We start from the raw sequence: 22,724 nt of genomic DNA on the forward strand, positions 1-22,724 counted from the left end.
AAAAAAAAAAAGAAATTGAAATCCTTGCTCCAGCAAGTCTCAAAATAGGAACCGTTTCCTCCCTGGGAAGAGGAAATGCCTCACTCCCCACAGAGAATCTTGTGATGGCTGGTGCTGTGGGACCATCCTGGCCACACTACTACTAACCATCAGCATTTCCCATCCCTTTCTGGCCTGGTGGGTGCTACTGGTGGTGCTCCTCCAGCCTGTTCATAACCATCTTGCTCTTCCTCTTGTATGTGACCAGCTTTGTTTTTCCCAGTTTGCTTTCCCTTTGATGAACCTTCTGCTCTCCAGTACCAACCCTGGCTCTGTGCTCCCTGTTCTTTCCCAGCTGCTGCGTGAGGTCTTCATGGCCTATTTGCTCTTTGGTACATATTGCACTATGGCTCTGTGTACAGCATTTTCCTTCAGCCCCTTGGCAGTGTGGAGGCCTCTGGCTTTGTGGACCACAGTGTTGGGAAATCTGGGATGGGCCTCTTTTCTTTTTTTGACACATATTCTTACACAGCCTCTCGCCTTGATATTGAATAGCCTCATGATGGATTTCTTCTGCCTGCTCTTCTTTACCACAAAATTAAAACCAAGTGGTTTCCCAGCTGTCCCAGAGCTGTGTCCCAAGTGCTGTGTGGGAGCTGGTTTGGGAGGACATCTTCCCCTGGCAATTCCCAGACCATTTCTGGAGGAATAACACCATTTATTGCATTAAAAGGTTTTATCGTTACCTTCTTTGTCCTGTGGATCTCAAAAGGTGCCAAGCAGCCAGGACACAGCCCACAAGTCACACTTTGTCACTCACTACACTACATGGAGTGGTACCACTGACTTCCCTACTGGGATCTGAGCATTCTCCTGGCAGCAGGCAAGGGCAGCAAGCATCACGCATCCTACTGCAGTTGCTGATGGCATGCAAACAACTGTCACAGGGCACCGCTTCCCCAAAGGGCCTGAACTGCTGCCCACCCCCAGAGCAGAAAAGACAGTCCATTTTCTCCCAGCACTTGTGAGCTGCCTCTGGCTCGTCTTCACTTGCTCAGCAAACACCCCTGAACAGATCAGCACTTTCTTTACAACAAAACTATGTCAAGAATTTCTCCTGAGGCAGCCGGACCCTTTCCAAAGAGAGTGAGCTGCCAAATTCTGTTTTCCCCACCACCCTTCCTAACCCTCCTTTCCTCAGCAGAGAAACAAGGTGCAGGCTTGGCCTCTGAAGGTTCACTGTGCCCTTGTGGCTAGTGGGGACAGGGAAGAAGGGGCTTCCCTGCCCTCTCTCAAGCCGTGTCTGCCACTGCTGGCTGGTGGGCTGTAGGTCTCTCCAGTGTGCAGACTAAATGGGGCTGGGGAATTCCTGGTCCTGTAATTGGTTTTCCCTTGAGCTTCTTGAGTTTGAAGAGGCTTCTCAAAACTCCATCTCCTGGCTTCTCATGCTCAGACAAGATGTTATGCTTTCCAATAAAAGCCCATTCCTAGCCCTTGCTGCATGGAGAGGCACACATTTCACCCTGGGTTCTCTAGAGTTTTTAGAACCTTGTCATACACCTCTCTGAAGTATGGTAAGCACCGAACGGTGGCCATGCTCTGTGGAATACCTCCCTCCACCTGCTGACAGCTGTCCACCCTGGCTCCACCTTGTGGAGAACAGCCAAGTCTGGCAAGCTGCAGGAGCATGCCCTCCAGGTGCAGATAACAAACATCCCCTGCGTGGCAAAACCAGCTGCAGCTGAAACTGCTTTTCTCAGTACCTGCAACTTCCTCCCCTGCAGGAGCATGCTACTAGCTGCAGGAATGAGGCTGCTTACCCACACTGTGTTCTGGGTTCATGACTTCCCTGTCCCAACACCTCATCCCTGGTGAAAGCACAGCCAGCCCTGCCTGGCTCCCAACCCCTGAAGTTGGCTTTTTGGCACATCACCTCAGCAACACAGCTGACAACCATCTGCATCATTCCTCTGGTGATGATTCATCGTAGGAAAGTTGGGTTTCTTCTTCTGCCCATCTGCTGTGAAGGCAAAAGAGCATCTTAATGGGATGTGGCCCTTTGAAAGGGGCTCTTGAAAGCCCAGCATCCTTGGCCACCCAAGGCTTGGTGACTCAAATGCACTTGGGATTTTACTGAAGCCAAGACACCAAGTGTTGGAGCTGCTCAGGGCTTTGATGGAGTGGGTGTCTCTGCAAATGTGGTACCAGGTCCTTCCTGAGCTTGGAGATTGACCACATCAAACAGCCACAAACTTGTGGGATGGCTGTGAGTCATCAGCCACGATCACAAATGGGAATAGGCACCATCACCATGCAGCTCCCTCAAGCCCATCATGATAAGTAGCTCCATCCAAAGCTGATTCCTTCTGGCACAGAGAGTGGCCCAGGCCCCCTGCTCAAACTTTGAGCTGTTTGAACTGTTGGATTCCTGAGGACACTAATGGGTCTCGATGGCCATGCACAGCCTTACTGGGGATCACCCCATCCATGGGCAATGTGCTTCTTCAGCTCAGCCCAGGCCACGCTGTGGCCTGATCTCTGATGAAGGTATGATTATGGATGTGACTCTGGATGGTGGCCAGCTGGCCACACATTTATTGGGCAGGAGGTGTGATGGACACTGTGGCCTCTTCCCAGTGGGGACAGGTCACCCTTCAGTGGCATTATTCCTGCAGTAGCAAACTGGGAGCTGAAGAAGAGGCCAGGAACCAGGATACATTCTGCAGTGAGATGTGTGTGAAAGCAGCTGACAGCCAGTCAGCCCTTCTCCAATGGGGGCTCATCTGCTGTTGGAATATCAGATGGTTTCTGTTTTCCAGTTTGTGCCCATTGCCCCTTGTCCTTTTGGTGGGCACCACAGAAAACAGCCTGGCTTCATCCACTTGACTCCCTCCCTTTAGATATTTGTAAGTGTTGATAAGATCCCTCCTCAGTCTTCTCCAGGCTGGACAGCCCCAGCTTCCACAGCCTGTCCTCATCCAGGAGGTGCTCCAGGCCCCAACCATCTTTGTGGCCCACTGTTGGATTCTTTCCAGCTGTTCCCTGTCTGTCTTGAACTGGGGAGCCCAGAACTGGACACAGTATTCTAAATGTGGCCTCACCATGGCACAGCAGAGGGGCAGTATCACTTCCTTTGACCTGCTGGCCATGCTCTTTGTAAACTCAACTCTCCAGCTTGTTCAGGTCTCGTTGAATGGTAGCACAGCCTTCAGGTGTGTCAGCTTCTCTTCCCAGCTTCTTATCATCAGCAAAATTTGCTGAGGGGGGACTCTCTCCCTTCATCCAAGTCACTGATGAAGATACTAAGCAAGACTGAATCCAACACCAAGCCCTGGGGAGCACCACTAGTTGCAGGCCTCCAGTTAGACTCTGTGTCATTGATCACAACCCTCCGAGCTCTTCCAGTCTGCCAATTTTCCATTCATCCCATTGTCCGCTCATCTTCCCACACTTACTAAGCTTACCTATGAGGATATTATGGGAGACAGTGTCAAACGGCTTGCTGAAGTCAAGGTATACAACATCCATTCTTCTCTCCCCATCTACTTACCCAGTCATGACATGGTAGATGGTGACCAGATAGGTCAAGCATGATTTCCCCTTGGTGACTCTGTGTTGACTACTCCTGGTAATCTTCTTTTCTCCTACTCCTTTACCTCCAGGCTCTAGGGTTCCTAAGGACCAGTCTTATCAGTAAAACAAAGAAGGCATTCAGTAACTCAGCATTCTCAGTGTCCTACTTACCAGGGCACCCAACCCATTCAGCAACTTCACATCCTTTTTATGTTGTTTAGCCCAGAACTGCACATAATAGTCAAAGTGAAACTAAATACAGTGGGAGAATCCCCTCTTTTGAGCATCTAGCTGTGCTGATGCAGATATACCCCAAGATACAGTTCATCCTCATGGTTACCAAGGCAGGCTGCTCTGAGCTGCTGTCACCAGCACCCCCAGGTTCCTCCTGCACAGCTGCTCCCCAGCCACTCATCTCCCAGCTGAGCCTGTGTCCAGCATTGCCTTTCCCTCCCAGCCCTGCTGCTCCAGCCCTGCTTCTGGTGCTGTTGCACAGTCTTGGCTTGCCATCGTGTGGCAGAGGCACACACTGGCTCCTGGCAGGGGAAAGCAGCCCTGCAAGGAGCATGTCAGCCAAGGACGGGCAAAACTGTGACAGCACACAAGGAAGGAAGTGTGGTAGGTATTCCTGCAGTGGGGTACGGAGCTGCTCCCATCTGGCAAGGTGGCCACAGAGCTTCATCGAGTTTGCTCAGAGGGGAACGGGGCTGACCCGAGGCTGCATGTGGGGGCACAGGGCTGGTGTGGATCTGCTCTGTGTCTATTGGGACGGTGATGGAGCAGACCTGAGGACACTTGTAGTGACCTTGGGATGGAGCCACTGGAGTGGGTAACTGGGCTCGAGGCTGTCTTACAGGCACTCACTGGCATCCTGTGTCTGCCGTGTCTGTGCCAGGTTCCTCAGCTGCATCTTTCTCAGGGACTTGGCAGCAACTATGGATGTTACTAGAGTGGCCTGCAGAGCAGCAGAGATTGCAAGTGGTATCCACTGCACAGAGACAAGGCATGTGTCCACCATACCTTGGCAAGACTCAGGTCCTTTGCCTGCACATGGTTGGGAGCAGCTGGAAAATGCACTGCCAGTGGATTCAGTGCACGGGGCAGGGCTGTGGGTCAAGGACCACCTGGTGCTGCAGGGGCAGCAGGACAGAGGGTCCCCAGAGCTGGAGCCAGGGCTGAGAGGCAGCAGGTTGTGCTGCTTTACTCCCTCACCACCACCACCCTTTTTGTTTCACCACCATTGAATGCCCAGCAGCAACCAGTGCTTGCTCTTGCAGTTAGTGCTAGATTCACCTATTGCTGATTTTAAACTGTCCTGACCAAACACAACCAGTAATGGCAGCAGAGTCATTATTCCACATTACTGGAGGTTCCACCTTCTGGCAGGCCTGTATATCCCATTAAATTCCAAAATTTGGGATTTGACACTCAGGTGGAGTGGGCTATGAGGTCCAGTTGGACTTATGACCTAGTTTTGCAGTTCTCAGACCATGCTGTGGAAATTTCTAAGCACAGATGTAAAAGCAAGATTAAATAAATAAGAATTACATTGGTAGTTCTAACAGGTATGCCACCAAGGAAAGGTCTCTATCAAGGGAAGAACAACTTCTTTTGCTGGTATTCATGTCCAAAGAATTTGTAAAGCTATATTTAAACAGAAAAATCTCAGCTGTTGCATATTTCTGGGTGGGTACAGACAAAGATAATAAATACATATATATACACACAGACACTACAAGATGAACTACTGCATGCCGAAACCATATGGTCTTCTCTCCTTAGAATGGCATACATGTATATCTTTATTCATACATAAATGCATTTCCAATGCATTTGGTCAGTTCAAGCTGTCCCTGGCTGAACAGCAGCATTCTTGTCACCCAGACATGCAAAGCTCCTGAGCTCTGCAGCCCAGAGAGCCAGGATCCCCAAGAAGAGCAGAGCCAAGGGGATGCCCCAGTGCCCATGGATGGGTGCCATCACCACACTTCAGTCAGCAAGTCTCCGTGTGCGTGGCAGGATGCCCCAAACCACAGCATCCTGGTATTTTGCAGCCTTGTTCCTCCACTCCACCTGCCAGAGAGGAGAAGAATGGCCTGGGAGCCAGGCAGGATGCAGCCACCTCCTCTGTGTTTTGCCCTTTTGCAAACTGAGCTGCTCTATGGCTTCTGCTCTGCTTAATTGATCCAGTGTCCATCTCCAGTAGAAATAAAATAAAATAAAATTGTTCTCCTGTCTCGTTCATAATTTGCTTCAAATAAAATGTGCTTCTGCCTGAGCGAATGCCCTTCAGGGATACTTTAAATTGTCACAATGCATAAGGCTTTCCCTGAAATCTGCATTTTTACAGTGCTGAGTATCCACAATAGCCCCTGAAGCCACGCTTAATGTATTTCAAGGGATGTAAAGACTTGCCTAAGCAACTTGGCTAGAAAAGCTAAGATTGCTTTGATCTAATTTCTTTCCATCTTTTCTCTCAGAAAAAAAAAAAACCAAAAAAACACAACAACAACATAACAGCCAAGTGTTGTTTTTTTCATTCTGGAAACAAAGAAGAAAGCCGAATGCCAGCAAGAACTTCCTGACCCAGCTCTGAGAACCCACTAAATCAAAGTGTGATCCAACTGCAACAGGACAAGAGGCGTAAAGATCCAAGTCCCTGTAGGATCAGAGCCACTGCAGCTGATTCAAACTGGTCTTGCTGCTTGAGGAACACACTGAGAAAACAGCAAAGTTGATCCCACCATCAAACCACGCTTCAAGAAAGTTGCTAGGGTGCTCAGTAGATACAATCTGCAAGCATGAAACCCCACTAGAGGTTTGTAATTAACTCCAGACCTAATGACAGAACAGAAATATTGCCAAAGGAGCAGTAATCACTGCTGAGGTATGCAGAAGGTCTCAGATCTGAGCACCTTTCCTGTGGATTTCCAGGACACTAGCCAGAAGCAACCAGAAAGTCACCAAATGCCCTTCACCTGAGTTGCTTTAGTGATGCTAGATTATCTCCACAGGTGCACAGCCAGCACATACAACGATTGCCCCTTTCTTTTCCCAGCTGGCCTTGCTTGGCTTCCTTTCCCCCTTTCTTCAAAGCCACTTTCACTGCAAAATTCTCCAGGAAAAGAGTGCTGAGCTCAGTCTACTGTCCTCCTCCTTCTCTCTGTGGGTGCTGCTGGAGAGCCCCAGGGGCTGCCCAGTTCCACCACACCACGCTCTTTTTTCTGCCAGCAATGGGAAGAACAGCATCCAGTACTGCTGCTGGTGAGCATACAGACTGCTTGGGAGAACAAGTCCCAAATTAGCTGCAAGTAAATACCTGAAGGACAGCATCTAATCTATGAGCCCCAGGGTCAGATTGATAAACTCTTCCTGCCACTGGAGAAGGAGGAAAAGCCTCTTTTTGCATAAGTTCCTATTCATGTTCCTAAAACGTTTCACTGAGGGGTAAACACAGTGTGGTGTTTTGTCTGTAGCTTGATTTCTAAAATCCATCAAGAAAATTCAAGTACATCTCAGTCTGAAATAATTAATCAGGGGATCTGAAAACATTTCCTATAGAAACATTTCTCATTAGCTGGCAGATTATTTTGGTGGCACACACAATTATCATAAAGAGCACAAAAACTTTCAGCCCATCCAAATTGGACTTTCCTATATCCAGAAATAATAAAATAAGTAATAAAAATAATAAGGCAGCAGGGAGGACATGGGCCAGGCGCGATGAATGGTGCATTCCCATGCCAGCCTTCATCTCTATTTAATGTGCAAACTGTAAGAAAGCTTTCTGCTCTACTGCCCACATCCCAGTGTATAATGGATGTGCACATAGATGGTGTGGGCAAACACCAAGCTCACTTTTATAGAAATGTTTACCCAGTGCTTTGGGGCCCTGGGAGACACCTGCCAGCATGGGATATGGGAATATCACCATGGGACCAGGGGCTGCATGTGGCAATGGGCTCCTCTTGCTGCATTTGCTGTGGCATGAGGAGAAAGAGGCAGATTACAAAACAAAATCTCCTTTGTTTTCCTCCTCTCCTGCCTGCATGAAGTTCGAAGTGTTAAACTGGACTTTCAGCAGGACCTTCAGTCCCATGGTACTGATGGAGCAGGGCCAGCTGAACACTTGAGGAGATCTGGAGCCATGAGTCACTACGGCTCATCTTCCCCTTCTCCAGGCAGAGCCAAGCCCACAAGCATCCTCATCAGCTTTTCAGGGTGAAAGCAACCCACCAAGCAAAGCTCACCCACCTGATGCTCTTTTCTACAGCTCAGGGCAGGCTGTGGATGCTCAGATACCAGACAGCATCTTCTCCTTTGGTACAGCTCCAGCTGGGGTCCCAGAGCTGGCCTGGCGCATTGCAAGTAGGTGTTATAAGGCCAAGGAGACAAGCAGCAGCTGGCGTGAGGCTGGGAATGAATTATGAATGTGCTGGCCTCCCTGGAGAATTTGTGGTGGGAAGCAGAGGGGCTGCAGGGCACCTCCTGCTGTTGAGATGATGGCTTTTGCTTAGCAGACCTTGTAGAAACACCTCGTGGGACAACATCCCATGTGCACAGCTTGATGGCATGGCCATGTCACAGGCCCTGGTCCCACACATTGCAAGTCCAAAACCACGTGCTCACCCTTCTCCATCGAGTTTTGAAGTCCACTTCAAAATTGTTTTTCATTCCCAGCCTCACGCCAGCTGCTGCTTGTCTCCTTGGCCTTATAACACCTACTTGCAATGCGCCAGGCCAGCTCTGGGACCCCAGCTGGAGCTGTACCATTAATACAAAAACAATCATGCTTCTTGAGACAGACACACAACCAGCAAGAGAGATGCCAACGGCTGAGGTCCAAAACCATTTATTGAAAGAAGAAGTATTGAAAGTTAACACAGAACCAAAGCTGGACATGTAGGAAGAGGGATGATGTTTTGTCAGGTTTCTTAAAGGGTCGTCATATTTCTGATCTTACAAATAATCTGTTTGTCCCATTCCACAGATGCTACTTCAGTGCTTTGGGAAACAAAGAGATTTTTTTTCTCTCCCCTGGAGTGGCATAAAAATATACCTGTCAACTCATGCTCTATATGTACGGATAGGCTGCATTTCTACTCAGTTGGAAAATATCACCATACCATATGTAAAATTAAGAATCGTTACACTATTTTATTTATCTTAGCAAAAAAATTTTTTTTGTGCACTAAATCTGAAGTCTCCTTAGATTAGACAGCTCCACTATTTACCTGTGATCTTTTTAGGCACAGATACAAGTTATGGCTTATCTGCCATCCTGCTCCCAATACTTGAGAAAGAGCAGGCAGAGAGGATCAGACCCAGCCAGCCTGATGCTGTCAGAGAGAACTGAGCCATGGTGGCCAAGTGAGAGCCACAGAAGCAGCCTGGATTTCAGGAGCCCAGCAATCTGCACCAGAAATGCACTTAGTTCATGGCAGAACTGCAAAGGCTAGTGTAGAGTAGAGCACACTCCCTGAGGATTTGCCACATGAACACCACATCTTCCAATGCAGCTACCTGGTCACTGTTGGAGAGAAATTTTTTCTCTTTCTAGAGCAATAGCTAGTCTCTGAATGCCACTTAAAGCCAGAACATTTCAGATTTGACTCTCATTAAGGTACATAGACAACACGGGCAGAGTTCCCAGTGGGGAAGTAGGAGCAAGAAGGCTGGGATGAGAGACAGCAAGGGAGCAAGGTGTTCCAAATTGGAGGTCCTCCAAATGACCAGAGTGACAGCTCTCAGATGATGCAAGATAAGGACAATGCTACACAGGCCAGCTGACCTTCCTCGCAGTGCCCTGGAGAAAACTGCTATGCCATGGCTGTCACTTCCCTGTCCAAACCAGGGACATCTCCAGGGGACCAGCATGTGCAGCCTCTGCCAAGGCAGGATGGTGCAAAGTTGATAAAACACAAAAACCATCCCAGCCAAATCACCAAGAGCAAAGACACATGGCACATGGCACATGGCACATGGCAGAGGGAAGGTCTGTTGTCTGCAGCTGGAGGGCAGCTCCTTCCCCAGTGAATAATCCCACTTTGCCCAGTCTGATCTTGTTCTCCTAGAGATAGAAGTCACCACTGAAAGCGTGGGGGTGATCCGGCAGCACTTCTGCATGGGGATGCAGCTTGCAGGGGGGAGCAGGGCTGTCTGTAGGGAGTCCCGTGTGAGAGCCAGGCAAAACACAGCTGCTGTCAGGCTAGGAGAAGAGAGAGGAAAGAGGGTGGTGAGGTATATTGTAGGATTTTACCTACACTGATGGGCTGGGTGCCCAGAGGAAGCTGCTGGGAGGGGAAGCTCCTGCATTGCTTCCCCTGGCAGTGCAGGGGCTCAGCAGCAATCCCAATACATGTTGCACACCTTTCCCCAGCTCACCTCTCATTGGCCCTCCAATTCATCGACAAGAGGTTGAAAGCAGTGCAAGTACATCCATACTCCCCAGTGGACACCAATTTGACTTCATAAGCAACCTTTGCGGAGCTGACCATGTACAGCAGCCCTACAGTTCACTCATTAACCTTATCTGTAAATTACAGGCTCCCGCTCTGCATTTGAAACAGGGCAGTGGTCATGGCACCAAACCTGCTGGAGTTTGAGAAGCATTTAGACAACACTCTCTGTACTGTAAAACAGCAGATCTTCATCTCATATGGGCCACCCACCGAAGCTTAACATCGCATGGCTGGAATATGCCTATAGAAGGAACAAAGCATATGGAAACCATACCCCAGACAGCCAAGGTCTAAAGGGAAAAATCCACATTCTGACCTTCCATTCTGCAATGCTTGGTGCAAAGAAAAGCCCCTGAAGTCCTTCTTTCTGACCACATACTGGCAGAGCAAGGTGATTCCTGCCTATTGAACAGGCAGTGCATGCCTTCCCTGTGCTAAGGCCCCCCAGGAAATCCCAGCACAGAAAATACTGAGCTCAAATGCAAAGAGAAACCTTCACCTTGTGGCTGCTCTCCTGGCTCAGCATGGAGGTGTACAATCCATAGGAGTTTGCTGGAGCCTCCAGCACACTGCCAGTGCTTCCAAAGTGCTCTACAGATGAGCTCAGGAAAGGGTACATGGAGGGAATAGAGTTTGGATGTGTCTCTGGAATAAGCTGGTATGAGGAAGATGGGAAAAGCCCGGAGTATGGAACCATCTCCTCCTGGGACCTCTCACTGTCTACAGCATCCATGCTGCATAATCCATTCAGATTAGAGCCTTGTGCTGGCACGGCAGGCCCAGGCACTGGACCCAAGTAGTCCTGATGCTGGGAGATCAAGTCTTGGCTGATGCCATAGAAATCAGGCTGAGCTGAGGATGTCAGGAGAGGGGAGACGTAGTCCTGCCAGGGGCTGCTGCTGCTGGTGGGGAGGAAGCGAGGAGCAGAGGAATGATGGTGGGCACAAAGCCTGTTCATCAGCAAGCTCCGGCCAGCTTTGTGTTTCGGCTGGCTTGGTGCTGCCGCATGCCCTCGGCCCGGGCTGGGCAGGGAAAAGGTCTGGAGAACGTCTTGGGTGGGATGCACAGCTGGGAAGTCACTCTCCAGCTGCCAAGCCTCCAGCGGGGCTCCCAGGTGTGAGCTGGGAGCTACAGTCCACGGAGTGACCTGAGAGAGCTGGAGGAAGTGGAGCCAGCCCTCCTCCCCAGCGGCTCTACTCTGCAGGCCTGCAGGCAGCTCGGCCTCCGTTGGCTTTGATGGCAGCAGGGACTGCTGTGCCAGTGCATCATAGAGAGGGTGCTCCCATAGCAGAGCAGCAGCTTGGCCTGGGACAATATCAGACTGCTGTGTTTGCTGGGATGGGTACTGCAAGTCCTTGTCCTCTGCGAGGCATGCAGCAGAGCATCCCACTGGGCTCGAGGTCATGTCTGGCAGAGGACAAGCCTGCAGGTCTTCCTTGTACTTATTCCCCAGCGTGGTGTGGATGTAGGACAGGATCTTGTTGTTGGTGAGGAAGTCACTCAGGGACAGAGTGTGATCAGGGTCTGTATTGACCATCACCATTTTCTCATCCAGTAGCAGGAGCTCCAGGTCTTCAGCGTTCAGCCCCAGGCTCTCCAGTGCACTGAAGAGCTCGTTGTTGGAGCAGCTCTCATCACTGTTAATTGTCAATGAGTTCAAGGTGGCCAAGAGAGGGTCCTCCTGCTGCAAATCCACCCACTCCTCTTTGAGGCTGTCCTTCCTTGAGGAAACTGGAGCAGTGCTTGTGCTCCAGGCCTGTCCTGCACCCAGTGAGGATGTGTCCTCAAGGTGGGCCAAGAAACTGCTGCTGAAGGTGTGGTTGGGTGAAGGAGCTGGCTGGGGGGCATATGCTTCCTTGTCCTGCTGCAGTACAGCACTCAGCAGAGAACCAGGGGCAATGCTGTCCTTCTGGGAGCATCCTCCATTGCTGTGTGAGCTTTTCTTGGACCTGCTGATTTTCCCTTTACTCTGGAAAGCATCAGAGAAGCCTGGGAGAGGGAAAGCACTTTGGTATAAGAGTGCTTCTCCTGTAGCAAAGGTGAAGGGAAGATGCATGGATCGTTTCCGAAGGTGCTCTCCTCCTTCTTCATCTCTGCAGGGGAGGAAGAGGAGACTGCTGTTTGTATGTGTACAAGCACCTGCTGCAAACTGCTTCTGCAATGCAGAATTGCAATTTATGTCATCCCAGGCCCCTTTGCTATGACCAGCCCATGTGCACTGATGCATGCATACACAGGGGTGCTTATGTACAAACAGATGCACTCACACAAGGGGTCTCTGCGTGACGATGATGTACTCAGGCTTGCTGTTCTTGTAGACAAGCCGTGCATTGGCCTGCACCCACTTCCAGTGCTTGTCCTTTGTTAGCAGGCGGAAGACCGTCAGGCCGCTCTCACCTGTCTTCATCACTGCCCGGAGGAAGCACAGATGCTGGTGCCCATCAGCACATCACCTGAGGCAGGGCTGCCTTAAGCAATGCTGCTGTTGCCAGCAGGGATAAGCAGATAGAGTCACAACAGAAGGATGCCCTGGCTGGCTCCATGTGCAGGGAACACACCTCCCTGGCTAGATGCACCTCCCTACTCGCTACCAAGAGCATCGCAGCAAGGCATAAAGCAAAGCCTCTTATGGACAAAGAGCTGCCCGGCTCAACATGGCTACCAAAGGAGATTTGGCCTCAAAGGTGAGCATAAAGGGAACAGGGAAAAGGACTCTTACTTCTGATGTGGTTCTCGGCACAGTAAAGCATGTCAGCAGCATGGATGAACTGGTAGCCAGTGCCACACATCCGCAGCTCTGCCTCGGTGTAGCCCAAAACAATCTTCCCCCTACAGGAGAATGCACCCAGCTCAGTGGCAGGTCCAGGTGGGACATCACCCAGGCTCAGCACAAACCAGCACAGTGGAGGCATACAGCATCACCCCACAGATCATCTCTGCCACCTACTTGGCATCACATGCCAAGGGAGTGAAGTCCAGCTTGTGCTTTGTCCTGAAGATCATGTTCTTGGTTCTGATTTCCAGGATGGATGGGGGCTGCAGGGGGGTGGAGATAGCAAAAAGAGCGAGCTGTGGGGGCAGCGCAGACCCATCTTCAGACCTTTTGTTCTGCCCATGAAGGAATCTCAGCCTGCCTTGAAGGTTTAAAGCCTTAAAGAGAAGATAAAGCCAGTGTCACACACATTGCTGAGTGGAGGGGAAAGAGAGGGAGGAGAGCTCCATGGGAAACAAGCCATCTTGCTGCAGAGTTGATGCAAAGAACCAAGCCCCACAGGAAAGAGGCTGCCCAGCAGGAGCAGTGAACCTCCATACAAAGGAGGTACACACATCCTATGTGGGTCTGACACTGCCCAGGCCAGGGTAACACCACAGGTCCAGGAGTATTGCTCCTTGTGGCCTCCTTGTTCCCTGTGGGTGCAGAGGGAAGCTTAAAAGAATGCTATGCTGGTCTCCCCACAGCAGCAGCTCATCACTGATAATCCAGAGCCACGTTATACAGCAGCTGCAAGACCAAGCACGTGCTGCAGTTGCGTCAACGCATCACATCATGCATAAGCTGCTCTTTGTTCTACATGAGCTGCACCTCAACCCCACCCAGAAGCATTGTTTAGAAAAGATGGACAACCAGAACATCTGTTCAAGGTTCAGTGCCATTGAGAGGACAGGAATAAAATCCACAGGAAGAGGTGCAGACCAAACACAAACACACACACAAAAAAACAAAAACGCAGAAAAATCCACTTCTTAAGACAGGCAGAAAAGAGTTTCAACCCTTTCGATGTCAACTTTCGCGCTCCATCAGCAGCATGGGCCCCTTAGCATGAGCCTGCTACAGAGCCTGCAGCACAGACCTGCACTCACCAGGAAGCCAGAGGAATTATCCAGGAGGCAGCGAAACCTGCACACAAAGCTCCTTTCCAGAAAGGAAGAGTTTTCCAAGGGCAGTTGATCAGGCTTGTAGGCAACAGCAGGAAAGCTGAGACTCTTCCTCCCTGTAGGAAAGAGGGATTGAGGGAGCAGCTAAAGGCTGGTGGTCCTAGTCCTCAGCAAAGGGTGGTGGTCCCCAGCTTTGTGTTTTGGATATATCTGTGGCCACAAGGATGCAAACTCCACGCCGCTGGGAGCTGTTTCCCTAGTGCCTGTGGGGAATGGAGCATCTCGTGCCTACACGTACCTTCAGGAGAGGGCTCACCCTCAGGAGTCTGGGGTGGGTTGTGGGCCCAGTGGAGGTTGCGCCTGAATTCCTGGTGGTCCTCAGCGTGGATCAGCTTGAAGATGCTCTGGTGCATAACATCTGTCTAGAGAAAAAAACAACTGAGTGAGCTGCGTGGCCTGCCCCAGCCCCTGCTGTTGGCCGTATCCCACCACGTCTCCCTGTGCTCAGCTATGCCTCTAGTGAATGGGGTTGGACACTCCCCCCCAGAACTGATGTTGGACTGGGTTAGGGCACAAAAAGCACAGCACTTTTTAGACACTTCACTCCCTCTGCTTTGAGCTCGGTACAGGAGAGGCACTTCACATCTCAAATTCCCAAGCCACTGAACCCATAGGGAGAGTAAAAGGCTTCCCCTATTGTAGGTCTTACTCCTGCTCCCGCTGGGATGATTTTTGAGCCTGCAGAAAGAAGAGATGCGGTCAGGTAGCAGGGCCAGACCACCTAGCAGCCACAGACTTCTCCTTGCCTTCTTCCCTGTATGTGAAGCCCTCACATGGCCTTGCAAACCCACAGGGCTCTCTCCCTGCAGGGAACCTCAGGGCTACTCTCCACCACCAAGGAAAAACCCTCCCTGCAAACCCATCACTGCAATTCAGGGGTGTCCCATGAACCTGATGAAATCCCAGGTAGTCCTGGATGGTGTGTGAGGAGTAAAAGATCAGCCCTTCTGACGTCACCACCAGCACGAAGCCATTGAGTGCCTAGGAGAGAGAGCAGGTCAGCAGCTGAGTTCTACCCACATCACCCTATCCTAGCAGCTCAGATTCAGATTTAGACATTTATCCACATCTTATGCAAAGAGCAAGTACAAATCTCAGAATGACTTGCAGAATGAAACCAGATACATTAAGGAACTCATCCATTCTGGAATCCTGGTGGAAAAGTGCCTTTCTGACAACAGAGAATCAAAGTGGCATTTCACATTGGCCGCATTAAATTTGACCTGTGTCTGCCTCTGTGGCTCTGCCTGCGTAGTTCCCATCCTTTCTACAGACCAGGAAGGATCCTGGCAGCTGGGGGAATGAAGATAGAGGATGTGCAGTGAGAAACAAACACGCTGCATGTCCCAGTGTGCTGGCAGTGTCTGCTGCTTTCACATCCCTCCCATGTTCCCCAGGTGCCAAGGACTGCTATGCCCACATGGGCTCTGCCCACTCTGCTTACATGGAATCACCCCTTGGGAGTGACAGCAGTACTGCGTGACAGCGGCAGGACCAAACTTTGGTGTTGTTAATGCCAAAGTTAATTTGTATTTTTAAATATTTATTCATTTATGCATACTTTACAGTTCAGTGGCCCTTCTGTCCTCTCCTGGAGCTGCAGGACTGCAAAACCAACAGCCAAAGGAGCCTCTGTCCTCCCCAAGAAGGGCTCATTCCTACCAGCTTAACACATTTGGGTGGTAATTTGGGTGTTCTCTCTGAGACAGCAGCCTCAGGGCTGGCAGGAGGAGGGACCGGGGCCAGTGTCCCTTGCCCCTGGAGATCTGTAAGGATCACAAGGTGCAGAGAAGCTGCCTCACAACTTTGACCGTGCAGTTGCTATCCTGGATAGCGTTAGCATCCAGAAGTCAGTGCTATCACGGAACTGATACCATCACCCAGCCACCTGTCCCTAAGGACACCAGGTCCTCCTGGATCCCAAAACCTGGTTGCAGGCAGGGCAGCCAGCCCTGTCCCACTTCCCCCACTTGGCCATCCACAGACATCAGGATCAATTAGAGTCTAGCGCGTTGTCTCAGCCAAGTCTGGCTATTGTTGCTGCCAATTCCCATTTCATTGTCCAGGTCCGTGTTTCTCCCCCCTCTCCTTCCCTTTATCCCAGGCACAAATGCTCTCTCTATTTACTGGGTTGACCTCAGTGTGTGGGAATCTGCTGCAGAGGTTAATTAGTGCTGCCAAACGCTTTTTAACTCTTTGAGCAGCCCTGGAGGCATGGCCTCCTCACGGTGCTGGTGAGCAAGGTCTGGCAGCACTCTATCCTTGCTCAATGATGCTGGAAAAAGGCAGACTGGAGGCAGTATGCACCTGCATGGCTGCACACCCGAGGATGCTGCACCCAGTCCTCAGTCCTAAAGCCCAGCCACATCCCTCATCCCTGGATGAGGCTAACATGGAGCTGTTCACACCCTGCTTGGTGCCTCTACAAAGGCAGCATCCAACCTGAGGAGGAGCCTGATGAACAAGGCATCAATCCTGCTGAGCGCAGCTCTGTGCTTTGACAGTGGAAAACCCTCGAGATTTTCATGATTAACCAGCATTTCTCTCCCCAGACACCAAGATCCTGGCTCCACAGCAAGCAGGCAGGACAGTAATTATAATTACTGCTGAGTGAGCTTCTGGATAGGTGCCAGATGCCAGCCAGGCTGGGAACCGGGTGGAGAGGAACAGGGAGACCATGTCCTCGTGGGACCTCGTGGTGCTGGAGCGTGACCCCCTCCTATTCACAGTGCCTGATTTGGAGACAGAGGGTCACCTCCCAGTGCCTCCAAGCAGAAGCCTCTCAAATAGCTCCTGAGATGCTACGATGTACCACATGTATAAAGGCACGTGCATACCCTCATCTGAGCCTAAGGGCCATCAACAACTTTCTCCAGAAAGGATAGGAAAAGAAAAGGAGAAGCAACACTCCCTTTCTGCCCCAGGGATCCAAAGAGTTATAAAACCTCTGCTCAAACACAACCACTATGAGTGAAATCACCGTAATAAGTCTTGTAACCACTGTACTGACCAACCACTACACCAGTGGGACAGCAGACAGTATCCTCCCTTCATCACAACATTCACCAAAATATCCTGCAACTGAGAACAGAACAGCCTGTCCTTTGGGCAAATCTCAGAGGAAAGAGGACCCTAGGAAAAAGTTCTTGAAGGCATCTGCCAGGGAGAGGTGGCCATAGAGAACCACTGACCTGCAGGAGCAGCTCGCCCTCCGGTACTGCTGCCGTGCCCAGAGCTGGGCTGCTCTCATGGTCTCCATCCCTCTCTGCGCCTTCAGCATCATGGTTCTTCAGAGCAACTGCAGCAAAGCACAGTGAAGGGACATCAGTGCTGCAGCAACACCTCCAACTCACTGCCACAAGCAGCCAGAACAAAGATATTTCCCCTGCCTTTCCATAACTCCAGAATTCCTCTTTTATCCTCATTTTCTCCTTTTCATTTCCATACCTTTAACAAACCCAAAGTAAAGAGCAATTAAAGCCAGAGATCATTAAAACAAGTAGGCATCATTGCTGGAACAGCTGCCCAGAGAGGCTGTGGATGCCCCATCCCTGGAGGTGTTCAAGGCCAGGTGGATGGGGCCCCGGGCAGCCTGGTCTGGTATTAAATGTGGAGGTTGGTGGCCCTGCATGTGGCAGGGGGGTTGGAGATCTATGATCCTTGAGGTCCCTTCCAACCCTGGCCATTCTGTGATTCTGTGATCAGTGGAATAACTATGAGATCCTGCACTCCATCCTGCAAAAAGATCCACGTGTTTAGCGAGCTCATCAATTGGAAGTTCCCTCATCATTTAGTAATGGCCACGAAGTCCTTTGTCCCGGTGGGTTCAATGCCTCTGTCCACTCCTTGCAAGGAGCCCTTGTTACCATGCTATGCCTGATCAAGCTGGGCATTGCAGGCACAGCAGAAACTCCCAGCAAGGAGAATGGATTGACTCTTCTCATCTCTGTGAGTAAAATGCAGGGGCTATAAATTATTGAAGGTCTTCTGTCCTCCTCTGTCAGCTTCCAGATGGCTACGCTGGAGGCGCAAGACAAATATAACCTTGGTGGATAAAAGAGTGAGTCAAGGGTTGCTGAGGTCTGGTTTAATGGTTTCATATTTGCCAGCAGAAAGAAAACTTGCAAGTAATGGTCTTGAATCACAGACACTACCTAAATATAGACTTCGCTATTGGCATCTGGGCTGCTCCTAAGCTATGGGGCCAGAGGAGACACCAGTTAAAATCAGAAGATTGTACCAACACCTGCCACTGAACCCAGCCACCATCCTACATTCCCCATGAGGGTTTTCCTGACCTTCCAGACCATCCCCAGAGCCCCAGAGATGTTCTGCTCTTGGCCAGGACACTGCACATCAGCCTCCTGAGGAAGGTGAGAACAGATTGCCACCTGAAAGCAGTGGTCTTTGGGCCCAGGAGGGAGGGCTGGGGGTCCTCCTACTTGCTCAGCCTGGGGAAATGATTCATGGGAGGCTGAAGGGACACCTCACTGTTGAACTCCTGAACCTGCAGGGGCTTTGCAGACCTGAGAAATCTCTGCACCAGCAAGCTGGTATTAACATTTTTGAGAGGATATATCCCAGCCCCCTTCCCTTTCTTCCATGCAGGCAAAACCTTCGAGTGGGAACAAGATTTTGCATCAGTCACAGCTTAAAAACAAGAAGACTCAGTCCCAAACCCAGCCCTGGGGTTGATACAGGAGAAGCAGAAGAGAACTCAATCACCTCATGGCTCTTCAAGAGCAGCAACAGTTCATGCCCACTCTCCTGGCTGGCATCACTTAAACAAGGCAAAAAGCCACACTTATTCTTAATGGATACAAAAGTTTTACTTATAATACCTACCACAGATCCCCACTGGCACAAATTTCATTAAATAGATTAATTATTTATCCCTTGTCTGAACGGTGCAGAGACAGCAAGTTCTGTGACCAGGCGTGGTGAATAATGAATGCCCTGCTAAAAGATCTAATTGCACATCTAAAAGCAAGGAGGCCTCATCTACACATCCCTGTTGCACCACTGAAGGCACAGGGGTCTCAGAGGAAGAGCACGTGCACAGGTTTAAACAAGGACAAAGAGGACAGTGATGTGTCAGGCCGTCACTTCTTTTTGCAACTTCTAACCCTTGCAATGCTGATAAATCACAGTCCTTCAAGTAATGACAATCCTTGACACACAAACAGTAGCAGGACAAGGGGCAATGGTTTTAAACTGAAAGAGGGCAGGTTTGGAGTGAATATATAAAAAATTCTTTACTCAGAGCGCTGGCACAGGCTGTCCAGAGGAGCTGTGAATGCCCTATCCCTAGCAGTGTTCAAGGCCAGGCTGGGTGGGCTTTGGGGTCCTTTCTGACCCACCCCATTGTATGGTTCTCTAAGCTCCAGGAAACAAGGAAGCACCATTTCAGGCTTAGGAACATGGCCCTTACAACACAGAGGGTAAAGACTCCATCCTGATTGTAACACGCAGAGAGAAAGCTGTGCTTCCTGCTGTTTCCAAGGGCAGCTTTTGCAGACCCTCCCAACGCCTCCTCCAGGATAAACCTCTTGTCCCAGGGCTTGACATGGGCCACTTGCCTGCACCCAGGGGCTTGGCTCCTCGGGAGCTGGGTCCATGGGGAGGGATTAGGGGAGCCAGGCACCACCAAGCTAAGCTGACACATCATGTGCTGGCCCTCGGGTGTCCTTGAGGTGAAGCTGGGGTCTGGCATATGATGGTGGCAGCCAACTGCAGCTCCGTCCCACCCTCCTGGGCCTGGCCAGAGGTGCTGGGTTTAGTGCAGTACCACCTGGATAGGATGTGGGATGAAGCAGGGCTGGGCTGGATGGCTTTCCCCAAGGGTCTGCATCTCTAGAAACACCATGCAAGTTCGCAAAGCCCCAGGTGTGATTCCTGGCAACAGGACATGGATCTGAAGGGATGAGTGCAGCGTGATGGTAAGCATCTATGTAAAGATCAAGATACTCAAATAAAATTAAAAGTAATTGATTTTCAAATAGGTTGGGAGAAACAACAGCCTGGAGATGACAGCATTCCTGGCTTGCAGTGAATTATTTAAGAAGGGGGCTGGAGAAATGGCAGCTGGCAGAAACCTGCTGGTGCACTGATTGATCTGCCTGTGGGACAGGCTGCCTGCTATCAGTAAACCAGCAGAAAACCAACAATAGAAGTCGAGGAGGGAATAGACTGTGTATTTTGAAGAGGAGCACTGCAGAAGCTTCTCTAAGGTGAGCTTCATCTCGCACGGCTTCTTAGAGTGGCATCACTCCACATTCACATCAAAAGGGACTGAAGACTCTCTGAAATCACTCAATTTTGTAGGCTGCTTTGCTCAGAGCTCCTGTTAGATAAACTGCTTAAATCAGGAGTTTTTATTTATTTATTTTTTAAGCATCAGAAGAGCTTCAGCTGAATCCACAGGCACTATCTGCATCAAAAAGGATAGGGGTTTCCCCTCTCACACATGAAATGCTGTGACCTGGCTTAAAGCAGGGGAGCTGGTCCCACAGCTTCAGGCACACTGGTGGCTCAGCTGCTGGGAAGACAAATTCAAACTGTATGGAATGACAAAGGCAAGTAAAGAAAGAGAAGCTCAAAGCGGGGGATTTCCCAGTTTCTCACTATTCTTACCAAGGTACCCATCTTGCCAATGCTGCAGGGAAGTTGGACTGCAGGCAGGGCACTGGGATGGCTGCTCAGGGCAGGAGCATCATGGCCCCAGGGTCAGTCCCTGCTTCCCTTCTCCAGCAGAGCGCCGCAGCATCCCAGCCCCAACACACCACACAGGAGGACAACTCCACACACCCCAACCTCTGCCACTGTGCTTCACAACAAGAGCGGCCATTTCAGAACTGTTCTAAGGAAGCACCAGCCACCCTTTCGGTCTATAAATCCTACAAGCCATGTTTCAGGAGAGCAGCGAGCCTGCACTGCGCCACACACCACTACCCCTGAGAGAGCAGCGGTGCTCCCACAGCCCGCAGCATCCCACGATGGGTCTGAGGCTCCACATTGGACACTGTGGAGGTGGATGTGGGCAGTATGGAGCAGCATGGGCTGCCCCAGCATGGCTCCTTAGCAGGGCAAAGCAGCATGGAGGCTGTGGGCGATACGGTCAAACAAACAAATCGACCCAGAGCTGCCAAGCAAACAACTGCTCTCTGAGGCCATTAATTTTTCATTCCATCTGCCTGCCAGTTCCACCATGCTCAAAAGAGAATGGGAAAAAAAAGAAAAAAAAATTAATTCAGTGATTTGGAGTTGGAAAAATATTGTTTGTGAGGTCACAGATAGCTGCTGCTGTTTGGCCAGGATAACGCAGGGCTGCCCGAACACTCCTCCTATGGGCTATTAACTACAGCAGCAGAACGCAAAAATGTATTTAATGTGGTGTGTTTTAAAAGGCTCCCAAATAAACTCTAACCACACTGCGGTAATTATTCACTGTCAAACACCGAGCATTTCTCAGGTCCGTTATAAAAGCCGCTCTCACAGTGCCTCCTCTCAGCCGTGCCCTCCAGCCCAAGCGTCAGTTTTCTACTTCAGTGCAACCCATAAACAGAATCAACTTCATCTCCGCACATCGCTCTGATTCCGCCGCGTCCGAACCCCGCTTTGCCCCGAGCCGCTGCGGGCACTCACCGCGGAAGAAGCTCTTAGCGCGGAGGAAAGCGGCGCTGAGCCGCAGGATGGACAGCTTGTCCAGACCGGCCGCCACCTCCTCGGGAAAGGGCAGCAGCGCGGCCAGCCGCTCCAGCTCCCAGTTCAGCCGCTCCCGGTGCCGCTTGGAAGGGTTGGAGCGTCCGCTGTCCGCAGCACGCAGCCTGCGGGGCGCAGCCACCGCCACGCGTTACTGCGGAGCCGGCACGGAACCGGCACCATCCATCCCTCATCCCGAACCCAGCCCCGCTCCCATCCCTGATCCCGATGCCGCTCCCATCCCTGACCTCCATCCCAGCCCCGCTCCTGTCTCTCACCCTGATCCCGCTCCCGTCCCAGCCCTGTTCCCATCCCCGATGCCGCTCCCAGTCCCGTTCCCATCGCTGACCCCGCTCCGCACTCACGTTCGGGCCGCCGGCTTCCTCCGCTTGCGCCCCGCATACATGGCTCAGCGAGAGCCGGCGGCAGTCGCAGGAGCGGAGCGGGGCAGCGCGGAGCAGCCCGGAGAGACCCCCGCAGGAGCGGCTCCGCCTCCGGCCGGGAGGGAAGGAGAGAGGGAGGGACGCGAGGGTGCTGAGGGTGGGGAGGAGGTGGGCCCCGGGACCGGGCAGTAGCGTGGATACGGTGTGTGTGCATGGAACGAAGCCGGGAGCTGGGCTCGGTCAGCCTGGGGAAGGCTGCGGGCAGAACTCGCTGTGGATCTTCTGTACCTGCAGGGGCTACGGGAAAGCTGGATTCAGATTGGACAGAAGGAAGAAATTCTTTACTATGAGGTAGGTGAGGCTGTGGCAGATGCTGCCCTGAGAAGCTGTGGATGCCCTTTCCCTGGCAGTGCTCAAGGCCAGGCTGGATGGGGCTTTGGGCAGTCTGTTGGGCTGGGTGGATTTTGAGGTCCCTGCCAACCCAAACCAGTCTGTAGTTCTGTATAGAAAATGCAGGGGATGGGCTAGGATCCTCCTCCTCCAGCCTCAGCCCAGACAAACACTGAGCAGCTTCCACAAGTACTTGCTCAGCTGAGAGGGAAATGGAGAGATGCTGTTCGAGGTCACAGAATGGCCCAGGTTGGAAGGGACCTCAAGGACCTCCAACCCCCCCACCACAGGCAGGGCCACC

At 51.2% G+C, this 22,724-nt stretch overlaps 1 protein-coding gene across 1 annotated transcript; it reads right to left on the reverse strand.

The window, feature by feature from the left end:
• Positions 1 to 8,308: 8,308 nt before the first annotated feature.
• On the reverse strand, positions 8,309 to 22,056 carry LOC100545429 (aryl hydrocarbon receptor-like). The gene is made up of 11 exons (XM_031554273.1): positions 22,016 to 22,056; positions 21,594 to 21,799; positions 17,141 to 17,247; positions 14,841 to 14,930; positions 14,188 to 14,311; positions 13,875 to 14,005; positions 12,961 to 13,163; positions 12,733 to 12,842; positions 12,281 to 12,422; positions 10,513 to 12,106; positions 8,309 to 9,760 (listed from the first exon to the last, which is right to left on the reverse strand). Exons 1-11 carry the CDS (start codon positions 22,054 to 22,056, stop codon positions 9,623 to 9,625), a joined length of 2,886 nt encoding a protein of 961 aa, XP_031410133.1. The 3' UTR covers positions 8,309 to 9,622.
• Between the last annotated feature and the right edge of the window lie 668 nt (positions 22,057 to 22,724).

This window comes from Meleagris gallopavo, chromosome 7 (assembly GCF_000146605.3).
Source record: "Meleagris gallopavo isolate NT-WF06-2002-E0010 breed Aviagen turkey brand Nicholas breeding stock chromosome 7, Turkey_5.1, whole genome shotgun sequence".
Classification (NCBI taxonomy): Eukaryota; Metazoa; Chordata; class Aves; order Galliformes; family Phasianidae; genus Meleagris; species Meleagris gallopavo.